This window comes from Vespula vulgaris, chromosome 4, assembly GCF_905475345.1.
Source record: "Vespula vulgaris chromosome 4, iyVesVulg1.1, whole genome shotgun sequence".
Classification (NCBI taxonomy): domain Eukaryota; kingdom Metazoa; phylum Arthropoda; class Insecta; order Hymenoptera; family Vespidae; genus Vespula; species Vespula vulgaris.
In genome coordinates this window covers 2,475,466-2,490,275 of record NC_066589.1, presented here as the reverse complement: position 1 = coordinate 2,490,275, position 14,810 = coordinate 2,475,466, and the positions used below count along the sequence as shown (strand labels likewise).

General features: G+C 38.2%; 1 protein-coding gene across 11 annotated transcripts in view; it reads left to right on the top strand.

Annotated features, from left to right (window-relative positions):
- Positions 1-14,810, top strand: part of LOC127063433 (uncharacterized) — a 112,659-nt gene that overhangs the window by 6,061 nt on the left and 91,788 nt on the right. For 4 of the 11 annotated variants that reach the window (XM_050993229.1, XM_050993228.1, XM_050993231.1 and 1 more), the window contains exon 2: positions 4,849-5,381. In XM_050993229.1, the coding sequence (XP_050849186.1) occupies positions 5,144-5,381 (238 nt within the window). In that variant the 5' untranslated portion in view covers positions 4,849-5,143. Of the gene's footprint in view, positions 1-3; positions 2,678-3,835; positions 4,343-4,848; positions 5,382-14,810 lie in introns of those variants that run through there. The other 7 variants (XR_007781353.1, XR_007781352.1, XR_007781354.1 and 4 more) reach the window with 4 other exon arrangements.

Below are 14,810 nucleotides of genomic sequence, written 5' to 3'. Positions count from 1 at the left end.
GGTAGGTACCGTTGGAAGAGTAAAAAACGCGTAATTCTTCGACCGTGCGATGTTACCAAGAGTGGTACGGAAGGGTAGCGTTAGGAGAAAGAGAGAAAGACAGATAAAGAGAAAGAGGAGAGAAGGATGAGCGGGAAGCTTAGCCAGGGTAGACCGTTAATGGATTTCTAGTTATGTGAAAAAACCATTAAAACGTTTGCTCGCTCTCGAAGAAATTAATTCCGATTGCCGTTATCGTGGGCAGCTTGAAAAAGAGAAGGATCAGGGGCGAAGAGAGAGGGATGCTGCTACTGCTCGATGGTAGAAAGCGCAGGGCCACTATTATCGTTGACGTATTTCTCTTGGATCGAGAGAGAAAGAAAAAAGGGAAAGAGATAGAGAGAAAGAGAGACAGAAAGAGAAAGAAAGAAAGAGAGAGAGGGAGAGAAAGTGCCGCTAGAGAAAGCCCGAGCTTTTCTTTTTTCAGAGATTCGAACGGATGGAAGAAGGAGTGGCGGAACGAGCGTTTCGTACACCGTAGTTTCGCGTGCTTGCACGAAATAACCCGTAGATGGCCTTTCGAGGGGTTGAAAAAGGAAAAAGGGATCGTACGATATGGGCCCATCCGGCCGATCGCTTTTCTACTTGCCGTAATCGATATTCTCCTTTTCTTCCGTTTCCTAGAGAAAAGGTGTGCTAGAGAAGAGAGAAAACGATCTCTCTCTTTCTCTTTCTTATTTCTTATTTCTTTTTTCTTTCTTTTTTTTTTACTCATCATTCATCTTGCTTTTTTTCTTTCCTTTATTTCGCAAGACTTTGCGGTAATGGGAATTGTTAACGCGGTTGAAGGGTTAAAAGTATACCAATGGCGAGAGAATTGGAATTTTTTGTTAAGTTTGTTTTGTTTTATTCCTTTTTCTTTTTTCTTTTTGGAGAAAATAAAGAGAAAAGGCGATATGAATACTTTGAAATTAAACTATTATATCGTATGAAAGGAGAGAGGCTTTTATTATGAGAACTTTTAAAGAATTTGATTTTCTTTTTTTATAATTTGAATGTAACGCTAAAGATCACTGGGCGAACAGAGTTTAATTATGTTATATCAAATTCCTGAGGAAGCGTAGTTCCCCCCCTTTCTCTCTCTCTCTCACATACACACACACACACACACACACACACACACACACACTTTCTCTCTCTCACAACGGATTATTTAGCCGACCGTGTTATTTTCTCGAATCGGAAGATCTATTACGTTCAAGTTTGTATGTTCGTATAAAAGCTTTTCGATGTTACACCAAGATGATGGAATTTTCTAAATGATTCTTTTTTTAATTTCGATATTCCCGTTATTTTAGAACAAATAAAATATAAAAATAAACAGATTAAGATCTTTCAATTTGATTAATCAATTACGAATTTAAATAAATCTCTTTTTCTTTTTCTTCTTTTCTTCTTTTTAGGCCTGGGCTCCATTTCATTTATTGATTGATTATACATTTAAATTATCGTTCCGTCTTTTCCATTGGATTACAAATATATTTTCTTCAGATTGATGATTCATCTTTAACAATTTTTTTGTTAAAGAAAAGTTTGTACTATTTCTTTCTTACACTTATTTCTTAATATCCTATATATTGCATTCCTTCCTGATATTTTCATTTCTATTCCTATCCGATAAAATTCTTCTTGAAATTTTTCATTGAATTTTCCTTTATGTCGTTTTAAGAAGCCTATTATTTTTAAATTTATTTTAATTGAAGAAAATCTCGTGAGTACATAAAAAAAAGTGCTTTACTATTAACAAATTGATAGTTCGTTGTTCGGTGTTGATATTTCACGAAATATGGAATGCATTATAATCGTTTGAAATGCGCGCCGCGAGCGAAAGCACACGTTTCGAATGATAACGAGGCGAAAACGAGTTACCCTTCTGTTACGCTGTACGGAATATATACTATAGTTTATAATCATTTATTGGGGATGCGTATTATAGAGAAAAAAATATGAAGGGGAAGATAGAGGGAGAGAGAGAGAGAGAGAGAGAGAGAGAGAGAGAGAGAGAGAGAGAGAGAGAGAGAGAGAGAGAGAAAGAGGAAGTGGATTCAGAGTATCTCGTCGAGTGGATTCCTCACGTTTTCTCGACGTCGGTAGGGAATAACGTATCTCGCAGAGTAGAGCCGATGTCGATCGCTTTTCACTGGACCGATAGAAAATTCTCTCGCTGTACGACCGCATATCGAGTAGAACAAATTGCAAACCCGAGGTCGCCTGAGGAAAAACTTATTTATAAGTTACGCACGAAGGGCGAAGTTCGTGCTTCTGCTCCTTGAAAAAGTGTGAAATGGAGTAATCGAAAACGTGATGAGTAAAAAGCAAGCGAATCAAATAGTAGCGATTGTACGATGTGATTATTGAAGACTATCTATTGTCACACGTTCTGTTATCAAGGATTATAAAAAATAAAGAATGTTCGTTAGTTTTTTTTCTCTCTTTCTTTTTATTCTTTATGAAAGTAAAGATAAAAAGAAAAATTATTAGGACAGTCACGGGAAAAAAAATATTCGATGTACGAAAAATGAAGAACTTTCTGTGTTATCCGTAATTGGATAATAATCTTGAATCAGAGAACGATTGTTCACCGGAAAGGTTAATTAAAATTCGTGGCTCGTGTCTCGCTAACACAACTAGCATCTATGTACGTATATGTATATGTATACGTATACGCATATATTTATATTTACATTTTTAAGAGAACGTACAAGATTTTTTGCACGTATACGTATTCGTCATTCACAAGATCGTTCGACACACAATCGGTCATGTAGCTGGCCATTTAAAACGAATCCGAATCCTGCTTGCTTCCAACTCGTTCTCTTTACGTTTCTCCTCATCCTCCGACGAACGTAATACCATTCTGTTCTTTCGTACGGTCCACGCAGTCAACGAATTCCACGTCGAACCATCCGCTTGTCCAACATCCTGACTGCTGCCAATAAAAATGGCTTGGTGACGATCCAAGCCGGTAAACAAATGGGCTATCGGACTACCTTTTGTTTTTTCACACTCCCAACTTTCACCCATATCTCTTTTATACTCTTCTCATTTTTCTATCTAAACCTGTCTAAACCTTTGTATTCCTTTTATTCTCTTATAAACGACGACGAAATCGATTGATGTTTTCGATTGAAATCTAGCTTTTCACGATCGGACCGTGTTCATGCTAGGGATTCGCCCGAAAAGCGAAATGTTTTCCTAGGTTAATTTCAAATTCCTCCTGCGAAATTCGGCCCCTTCGAGAATCGCCCCATTCGATACGGATCACGAATTCTACGCTCACTAATTCTCGATATTCCGTGAACGGAAAAGAAAATTTTACTTTCTTACGATCGTCTTCTATCTAAATGTTTCTTCTTGAATTTTAAAAGAAGAGTTAGAAGTTTTAAATCGAAATAAACTTGCGATCTGATATTTTTCTTTTTTCTTTTTTTTTCCCCGATCGTTTATTCTATTAAACTCTTGTAGAGTAATTAGCAAAGCGATCGTTTGCATTGCCTCGAATCAGACTCGAACCGACGAATTCCGTTAAAGCATCGAGGATTCTCGTTGACGCATCAACGAACATCTGTCTAATACATATTCATATTTCTGTTAAATAACGCAAACTATTCGTACGTATGTACATACTACATCAATCGATCCAACTTCGATCCTTCTGTCGTCCGATAAATATCGAAGTTCTACTTTTCCTTCGGTCCGCTTAGGACTAAAAATCATAATAATCCGTATTTCCAAACGATTTCATGGGTCATTTCGTGTTCTCATTATCGTTTGGCAATCTATTTAAATTGTACAGAGTGAAAAGAATTTGAATGGGAAAGGGAAATGCCAAGTGTAGTGAACGAGTAAGGAGGAAAAATAAAACGTATAGATACGGGTGCATTTTTGCGGAAGTTAAAGGCGTTAAATCTTTTAGAGTGAAATAGGATTTCTCGTAGGTCTCGCAGACGATCGAAAATCGAAGAAGTCGAATCGTGCATTAAGCCGTGTGGTATGCGGTCGAGAGAGCCAGATCGAGAGAGCCGATTCCCTAGTGAAGAGACGGAAAGCGAGAAAGAGATAGATAGATAGATAGATAGATAGACAGGTAGATAGATAGATAGATAGAGAAAGAGAGAGAGAAAGAGAGAGAAAAGAGAGAAAGAGGGAGAGAGAGTGAGAGAGAGAGAATCGATAAAGTCAAACTCGATGGAGTCTCGATAACTCGCTTATCGAGGCCGGATTATTCGCTTTCATCGAACGAGGACGGCGTTATCGCTATTCGACCGACAAATCGCCACCGGCTCGAAAGTGCCGGCCATATGTACGTATTCGCATAGAAATTACCCTATGATGATCCGCTGAATTACGGTATCGTTTTCAAAATAACGAGGCTGATAAGAGGTTTTGGATTTAAAGTAGGGGAAAGTCCGGCGTTAAAATTATTCATCCTTTTTCTGATATACCGTTACTCGTTATCTTCTACTCATGATTTTACCTTCTTCGTCCTAACCACGTGTTATATTATAACTTCCAATTACGCTGTAATATCGAACGTTATCCCGAATAAATGTCCTCTATTTCGTGCGCGGAATATTCATGAACGGTTGAAATCCAAGACACACAATTAAAAGTGCACCGGCTGGGCGTTCGTTATCGCGTTAACCGTCGTCTCGATTACCACGTTCGCTCGTTCGAATTCTCGTAAACAAGTTCTTCCCTGCGAGTAATGATCGAGAATACGAGAGTTGTAATCGGATCTATATATCGGAAAATATCATATTTGATTTAGGATCGTTTTACTTTATTTACCATTTAATTTCTTTTTAGAATATAATTTCAATAATGAAGTGATAAGATGAAACTCATGGGAATCTTTAAGAAAACTAACGAGATATTACAAAGTTGTTAATAATAAACGCGAGTGTATAAACGTGAGTGAAAGGAGAGGACAAATAGAGACGAGAACATTTACAGGAAAAAGAAGAATGAATCGACGAGAAGTACAAAGCCATCGAGAGACGTCTATAGAAAACAACAACGTCGCGTCAACTAGGTGATCCTTTTCAACGAAGGATGCATTCTCCGGATAAAGAATAGAGTCTGAATCATTACCGAAGACAGGATGTGTTGCTCGGATGGTCCTGGTGGTACAAGACTGACGAGGTGCGGCGTGGTATGTGGCCTCGCGGCATTGGCAGCTCTAAGTACTGCCTTGTTGGGTCCAGCTTGGCTTCACACGGAAGAGAAGATCCCGCTGTCGTATATATCAAATAACTCACCGATTCTAGTCAGCGTACGCTTCAAGCTCGGCCTCTTCAGGGTCTGCCCGAAAATCGTAAAGCCTTCCAACCTCACCATTCGTGAGTACTCTCTCATGTCTCATAACTTGTTCTTTTAACGAAAGTCGTTTCGTTTTAACGGCTGTCGCGATGAAAAACTTCCGAGTTTCTCCTCTCTTTTCTTTTCTCCTCTTTTCCTTTCTTTCCTTTTTCCTTTTTTCTTTTCTTTACCTTCTTCTGCATCACGAGAGGAATATACCAATACTTTTTTCAGAGCAACTTTTTCATCGCTTATCTCGCGTTTAATCACACCTGTAAACCATCGTCTGTACCGATTTCTCCATACTTTATTTACGATAGCACTCGATGTGAGATTATCCTACTTAGGCGAAGCGTAAAAATCGAAGAGAAAAAGATTACTCTCGATCCTGGAAGGACTTGCTCCTTGAAAGAGAGAAAGAGTGAGAGAGAGAGAGAGAGAGAGAGAGAGAGAGGTAAGGTGTCCCTCTCTCACTCTCTGTTCAAGTCGGTCTCGGTGTTTATCTTCCGCTTATTCGCAAAGGAAACTTTCACCGTTGGAACGTTACTATCGCTATCACGCTGTCGGTAAATCCGGTTTTGAGGTTTACTATAAAATCTCGTAACGCGGTGCTGTGAGTTCCTCGAACGATCCGACGAACTTTTACCTTTTCGAAGTTCTATCTGTATAAGTTTCATTTAGTCGTAAGGAGATGGTCCAAAGAGAGTCGAAGTTAAGATTTCTACCTTAAAGATTTCCTTCTCTTCCTATCTCGAACCGGGGCCGAGATTTCAACGAGTATTGCCCTGTGGATGAGAAAAAGAGAAAGGGAGGCATTTCTACGAGACTTCGAAATTTTCTGTCAGCTTTTTTCTCTTATTTTTCTTGAAAAGAAAAAGTAGAGAATGAAAGAGGGATAGAGAGAGAGAGAGGGAGGTAGAGGGACAGGGAGGTAACCGAAGATTGCCACGGTGTTTGAACTCATCTAAACGAGGAAGCATCCAAACCACTCTCTCTCTCTCTCTCTCTCTCTCTCCACCACGTTGGAAACACCCTCTTACCTTTTTCGACGCTTGAAAATCTCACATTGGAGCTCGGTACGAACGGCTTCGCGGCTGTCGGTATACGATGGGGAGGATTGGAAGGGTAAGAGACCGTCGGATTTTATAAGGAACGACGAGGAGTAAACGTAAAAACAAATGACAGTGGCTGTGAAGAGGGTCTGGAGAATGGTGGATAGAGAAAAGAGTTAAAGCCAGCAAACTTGGCCGCTCGCTCTTGGTATGGTTACAAGGGTGGTTGCATCCACCCGTACGATGACAATTCCTTTTTATTTCCCTCAGTGTCTCGTCTCTCTTTCTGTATTTCTCTCTTTTTCTTTCTCTTCCTCTCTCTTCCTCTTTTTCTTCTTCTCCCTCTCTCTCTCTTTGTTTGTCTGTCTTTCTTATTCGGTACGGAGCTTTCGACTTTCATCCTTCTTGCATTTTCCACCTCCGACCCAACAAGCTACACTCTTTTACTCTCTTCTCTATGCGATTCAAGGATCCACCTCGAAAACTGCGTATTCTTCCCTCTCTCTCTCTCTCTCTCTCTCTTTCTCCCTTTCTTTCTTTCTTTTCTCTTATGTACGATATATACAGGTGGGTACACATTGAGAAAAGCACCTGTGTAAGATACAATGTAGCAACGATTTTATATTTTTCTTATTCTCTCTCTCTTTCTCTCTTATATCCGAGTCTTTGTTATTTGTTGAACCTGTTTAGTCTTCATTCGTTCGTCCAGTTCTCGGTTCTGGTTTAATCTCGACAAGATGAAATCCCATGAGATTTTGCTATTCGTTATTTCTTTCTGAACGATTTTTATCTCGGCACGATCCTTATTATCCGAGAAAGTTTATTCTACAAACAGTTTCTATCAAGAAAGAAATGCGAAGAAGGTATTGCGAGGAAATCGAAGAAACGTCGTCTTGTTTGGCTCTGAAAACGTCCGATCGAAAATTCTCTTTCCTTTTCTTCTTCTTATTCTTCTTCTTCTTCTTCTTAGCCGAATATTTCCCTTCGTTTTGGACTTTGAAGATCTCGTACGGGAAACTGGGAGACAATTCCACGAAAGTTTTATACAAAGCTAAACACATATAGAAAAACACACAGACATAGATGTGGTAATCCCTTTCTATAGTTCGTGGAGATTCGTCGATGCTCCAACGAGTATTCGCCGTTCGCCAAGAATTTTGCTAGGACAATTCGGAGAGTTTAGCAACAGATCTCCTTTTCGAGACTCCTCTCCTAAGACTGAAACTTTTCTTTTCTCGTACCTTTCGGTTAGACCAGCTTTCTTGCGTGTCATGCGAGCCGAGATTCGAGTTTCGAAGGAAGAATGAAAAGGATGAGAGAATATTCGGGATTCGTAAGAAGTTCCAAACGGCTCGCGAAAAGAGAAGTGAGCCTGCAGAAGATCCTTTTGCTGCGAAAGTCCATCGCTCGCCATTCTTTTGGTTTTCTTTTTATCTACCTCTTCTCCCTGCTTCTCTTCCCTTTTTTTCTCTTTTTCTTTTTTTCTCTCTTCACTTTTTTAGGCACAACCGCCGGGAGCGTCTTATGCAATCACCTTCGTGAAAAGCGTTCGCTTGCTATAACTGTTGACACAAATGAAAGTTTTCAATTCTGTTTGAAGTTTTCTTCGAATCATAACATTTTATAAATGTACGTGTATATATGTCTGTTTGCGTAAAAAGTAAATCTTTTTTTAAACCAAAGCGACGAATCGACCGAAGCAAATCTAATAAAATTTTATAACAGAATTTATCTATCGTAACAGAAAATGTTGTCAAAAGTTTTAACTGTTCGATAGTATAAATAACAATTTAATAGAAGTAAAAATTAACGAAGTGGCCGACCCAATTTTATAGAAACTTTACAAAAGACTTTTGTGGAATGTGAGAATGTTGTTTACTCTAAACATTTTAATAGTAAAAATATGATGTAATAACATGTTTATAAAAGTATACCTTTATCGTGGATAAAATGTCAAGTTTCATACTTTGTATATTTTTGTTATCATTACATTTTCATTTTCACATATTACAATAATGATAACGAATTATTATCATCGCGATGATAGTAGAAAAGAAAGATCGGACTGATTTTCTTTTGTTGTCAGACGAGTCTGTGTCAAATAGAAATTCAAAGAGTTTTTATATCTCGTAAGAGAATGTTTTTTTGAAAGATCAAAGATAGCTATCTCGTAGATACACGTGAAATCTTTCTCGTTATATTCTCGAGGACTTCATATTTATCGAGAAGATTTTCTAGTTTCCGCGTATCATTCTATCTACTGCATTTCACGGACGCTTGATTTCGAATCTCGTCGAGATCGAGAAGAAAATCTTTTTTCTCTTTTATCTTTGCAATTCATTGGAATCGATCGGAACGTTTAATATCGAGGATAAGAAAATCATTCTTCGAAAGATATTCGAAAAGCCTCAGGAGGTACAAGACGAATAGAGTTTCATCCTCGTCGTACGAGGCGCGAAAATATGAAAGCGGAAAGTATGAATTAACGCGAGTAGGATAAGCGATAAAACGTTGATTTAATAGCGCGTCTCGACGTGCATTATCGAGATTGAAAAATTGCACGTTTTAAACTGGTTCAAGCACGAGCCTTAGCCTTGCTACAGTTCAGGATAGGAAGCAGAGGAGGAGCAAGAGTAGGAGAAGATGGAGAAAGAGCAGAAAGAGGAAGTGGACGTGAAGGTAGTGGATCTCCGTTAGGAATGGAAAAATTGCGGAGATTTTAAATAGCCGATTTTATAGGGCAATCGCTGAGAAGAAAAAGTCGCTTTGGTATTTCAACGTGTGCAAGCTCGTACGTACATGTGTACGTATGTACATGGAGTCAAGCTTGCAGTCAAAAGCGAACGGACTGATTCGTTCTTCATCCTTTTCTCTTATTTCTTTTTTTATTTTTTTTCCATCGAATTACATGAAAGCTAACGAGTTCTTATTATCCTCGTCATCGGGCAGCCTTCGTTTCGGAACGATGAATCGTCTCTCTGTCCTCGAAAAGGAAAAGCTCTACCGAGGAGCTCGGTTAAGATTAAGGTGGGTGGTTAGAGGTTGGTAAGGTCAAAGGCCGAGCCAGCCGACGATATTTCGCGACTTCCAATGGCCTGTTTGATGGTGACTAATGGCCATGGCATTAAATAAAACGTTCTCTCAAAAAGTCTCTCTCTCTTTCTCTCTCTCTCTCCTTTCTCTCTCCCTCCCTCTCTCTCTCTCTCTCTCTTTCTGTTTCCCAGACGAATACCGCTTGTCGTCGTCTACCTAACATCGATATCGCAACAGCCAGCCCTTCCCTCCCTACTTTCCGTCCATATCCAATTTCGCTTGGGCGCGTGGTGGCATATAGGAGAACAGCACATTTAAGTGAAATACCGAGAGCTTTGGGCTACGCGGTATTAGCGACCTAACGAACCTAACGTCGCGTAAACTCCAACTTTATCCGGAGTATGGAGTTACGAAAACGCGATTTCGCCGTTGCTTCGATGTTTCAAGTATATTGGAAAAGGTTCAATGTGGGTTGTACGTTGATTGATACTTTCAATTAGTACCAGGAAAATTGGAAATTTCTAATTGCTGTTAAGTTCGAACCAATAACAAATGAATTAAAATATTGACTATCACGTAACGAGTTTAACGATACGATTGTTTCATACGATGAATAGAATTTTTATAAATATATTCGAGAAGAAAAAAAGATTAATTTTATTCAGTTTTTCTTAAGATACGATTTTCGTCGATCCTATGTCATGAATCTCATTATCGTTTTATATAAATAATCGAATTGGTTATTTTATCGTTAATAAAGAAAAGGAACGTATATATATATATATATATATAAATCAGAAGAAAATAATCTTATAAGAAGTATAGTTTCATTGAGGGCAACTAGTTTTCGAGTTTTAGTTCATGTTACGTTAGTCGAGTGGTAACGACGTGATCTGTAGAGGAAGTTATATCGTAATATATATATATATGTGTGTGTGTGTGTGTATGTAAGTGATATATGTGTACGCGAGCGCATGTTCGACACGCAAGACTGAGAGAGACGATAGCGAAGTGTCCGCAGGGCAAAAAAGATTGACAAACGACGCCACGATATTATAAAACAATTGATGGATGGTCCGATAGCAGGAGAACGAAAAGCAGCCACGTTGCTATGTGTTCACCAGGATCTCCTACTTACCGTCTCACCCTCTTTCTCCCGTTGCCGTTACTTTTCCTTCTTTCTCTTTTTCTTCTTCATCTTCTTCTTCTTTTTCTTCTTCTTCTTCTTTTCCTTCTCGTATACTCCTTTTTCTTCATTTTCGCTTCGGATCTCTTCCTCTTTCTCTACTTCTTCGCTTTTCCAAGCTTCTCTCTTCAGCTCTTTTTCTTTCTGTTAAGTCGTCCTCCCTCTTTTCTTCTCTGATAAGTCGTCTCGCCAATGAAGACAAATTGTCGGCGTCCCGCAGTTTTACGAAGGGAGTAATTAATTGTTGGGTACGTAACGAGCTGCTGGGGCTTCCGCTCTCGAGTATCGACGTGAGCTCCTCCAATATGCGATCAGAATCGATTCGGCACAGAAGCAACGAAGCTTTCGCACGCGCTAGCTATGCTTATATCTTACCTTCCCTCTCTCTCTCTCTCTCTCGCTAGCGCTCTATTGCGAAGGCGGGTTCAAGAACGCGTATAGGAAAGGTATTACATTAGTGGATCTCGACGTTGATAAATAACGAGAATTTATGGAAAGTGCGCTTTTCGTCTTTGATGTCTTTTACCAAAATATACGAACGCCATCTGTCCTTCATATTATTATATCGTTCTTTTCGAAAAAAAGAAAAAAACAACTTTCCAACTATTTCCTTCTTTGAAACACGAACGGTGTATCATACGTATTCGAACATTTTTATTTTTCTTTGATTACTTTTCTTTTCCTTTTTTTCATCTTCTTTTTCTCTTTTTCTCATTTCTTTAAGAAGATGTAATCGAATTTTAAATAGTCCAAGTTCGTCCTTTAAAAAAGCGAAACTATTGCGCGAGTATTGGCAAAGAAACTTTTTGAACGATGGTAAAGTAAAAGTGTTGCCTTCTTAAAATAAAGAATCGATTTACACTAAGGAAAGATTACATACGAATGCGAAAACGTAACACTATTTTTAACGTTCCCATCTAAAGACCACCCTTGTCTTCTTCCCTTTATGCGTACGTGCATGAAAAAGCTCTCCGTTGTTTCATGCATTGTGAATGTAGCAAAAATTCTTCTCGAAGTTCGTCCTTCCGGCGTTTTCTTTGCTTCAACGAATCCTCATCGTGATGGGACGTCCCTCTGTCGCGAATAATGGGGTTAACGTTGAAAATCGGCGAGGAAACTTACCGTGTTTAATTTTTCTTTCCTTTCTACATTACTTTCTAAATCTCCTTTATAAATTCCACATTTTATTCCGTAATTTTTCTTGACATCAACATACATACATATGTAAGTCGCGAACTCATAGTCGTATTACCAGTGAAACGTTAATTATAAATGATTCCAAGTAGAAAAAGTAGGAAAAATCGTTTGCCACGAGCGTTATCGATAAAAACGGAAAACATAGTTTTCCTGGAGCGAAGAGAGTTAAAAGGAAAAGAGAGAATGAAAAATACAGAGAGAGAGAGAGAGAGAGATAGCGTGAGAGAGGGAGATACTTTGCAGGAGAGTTTTTTGCAGTAATCTGTCTCGTGTTAATTGCCGCCCGATAGGAAGGAGAAACGCGAAACGCGCACGTCGGTAACGAGAGGACGCTTTTGGTTGTAAATGAGCTTGCAAGCTCGGCACAAGGTCCGCGCACCCGGACGTAATTTATTTTAGAGGCGATAGACGTTCGGACGAGGACTTTCGACGGGCGTGAATTTTCTTCCTTGCATCGTAACGAGGAAAGAGAGCCTGCGAACTTGCAAGCAAGAGAGAGTGAGAAAGAGAGAGAAAGAGAGAGAGAGAGCAATACTCCGAAAATCCGTTGAGGACGTCGACGAAGCGAAATGTCTCGCCTTTTTCGCGAACATCAGTGCCCTTACCAAACCCCACCAACCCCTTTTCATCCTCTTTCACCCTCTTTTAAGGGGTGGCATCGCGTTGGCGACATCGTCGTTTCCGTTCCGTGCTTCCGCTCGCGTTCTCGGTAAATGTCCCGAGGCAGTTCGCGCGAAGCGAACAGACGAGACTAACTGAATTAATTTCGAAACTTTTCCGAGCGTCCAAAGCGCAGGAAAAGCTGCCGGCTAAGTTGGCTCGCTTGCGTGACCGACCGACTCGCTAATGTATTTACACCGATCTTTTCTTTCTCTTTTTAAGCACAACTACAGAGTTCCTTATGCTCTTGATATAGCGAAAAGTGTAATGGACGATTATCTCTTAAACGATTTCGGATATCAAAAATCGTTTTAGATCTTTACGTTTTATATCATGTATATGTATACATTTATGTATATGTATACATGTGAGTGCGTGTGTGTTCATTCATTTAGCGTCTAAATAGCCAAATGGATTGATTTGAAATTGATATGGAAAGTAAATTAATTCATATTACTAATTTAATTATATAATTTGTTTGTGAAGAAAGTTGAATTTTGTCGAAAGCGGCCGGTCTAAGAAGTTGGGATTTTTTTTACTGTGAATCGATCGAAGGAAAAGCTGTTTCTTTTTCTCGTGAAATATCTTCAGGTAAAATATATCTAACGAGTTAAGTATCAATCGACGTCAACTGGTGGACAAAAGACATAAAAGAGAAGATTTTTTCAAAACGATCCTGCTAATGAAAATACTTTAAATACTGTAGTCGTCTGAATGCAAACAACGTTTTAGTTTTATCTTTGAAAAGAGAAATATTTATCTTTCCGTCGACTAAAGATTCTTCTTTTCCTCGTCGTAATACGTATTAACGTGGAAAAGTTTGCTTCCTTTTCAAAGTATAGTACATATTAAAATAAAAGCATGATTGTCGGGCTTTCGTATTTCGTGATCTCTTTATATTCAATATTTTTAAGTCTTTTCTTTAATTCGTAAATATACGTGATGAGGTTATCTCGTCGTTTAAACAATTTTTCATTAAACTATTTTTTACTTTCTTTGATCGAGTAACGATGAGACTCAACGGAGAAGTCAAACTTGACATCGTCGACCCGTAATTCAATTCTTGAATTTTTCCAGTGAAAGCCTCTTCGAATATACCTCTCGTATTTGTAATAGAAGTACCGGTTAACATGGAAATTATTCCACTTCGTATTTACGATACCCAAGATAGCATTACTAATACTATTGCAAGAGGCATTAACATAACATTAGCTGTTTGCATTAATTCAGAATACATCAAGCAACGGCCACGAAGGCACCCTCTTGCAGTTTCCCTCCCTTCTCTCCCTCTTCCTCCTTCCCTCTTTCTCTTGAATTCCTATTTCTAGTTGAGGAAAGGTAGGGCAAGATTTTCAATACGTAATACATTATCGTTGTTTTCTTCATTCTTTTAACATTATCGTTTCTCGATGATCTATTGTTGTTCTACATATATCAATAAATTATAACAACAAATTATAAGAGAGATATGAAATTGATTTATCTTCGGATGTTGAGGAACCCTCTTTTGAATGTTTACTAAAACAACATCGAGTTTCGTAGACCTCGAGTCTCTAATAATGGAACTACTGTAATTTAGGAAACGTTAAAATACCACGGTGTTCTATTTTTGCACGGAATGCATAAATTAAATGTAAAATCCGCGTAGTAATTATTCTTCAGGCGCCAGCGATATAGCGCTCGGAGTGCATGCTAGTGATAATTAATCCGATTTGCAATTTATCTTTCCTCTCTTCGTTCGAATTTATATTTTTCTCATTTGTATCTCTCTTTTTTCTTTCTCTCTCCTTCTTTCTCCTTCTAGGCACGACCATCGGAAATGTCTTATGTAGTCACTATCGTAAAAAATGTACTCACGTTATAACTTTTAATACAAGTGGAATATTTTAATCTTATCTGAAGTTAAAAAAATATATATATTTATTATTATTTATTATATTTATTATATATCTATATAAATATATATATGTTCATAAGTGGATGTAAACTTTATTCGACTAAGTATGGTCACAAAGTAAGTAAATGAAATCTATTAAAATGTGCAAACAGTTTATCTATCATAACGAAAATTACTACTTAAAGTTTTAAGCAAATTATTTGATTAGTTTCAAAATCAGGCGCCCATTTAATTATAAACATTTTAAAATTAAAATATGATGTAGTAATGTAGTTAAAATATGGTAGAAATTAGGTAGACGAGTGCAACGAACCGATTTTTTCGCTTTTAAGAATATAAAAATGTAAAGCTTTTTTGTTGGTTCCATCCAGGGTTAATTTTTATATACGACTTTCGTCGAAAATCGTACAAGTCCACGTCACTTACGAGCACGTCAAAGTAAAGT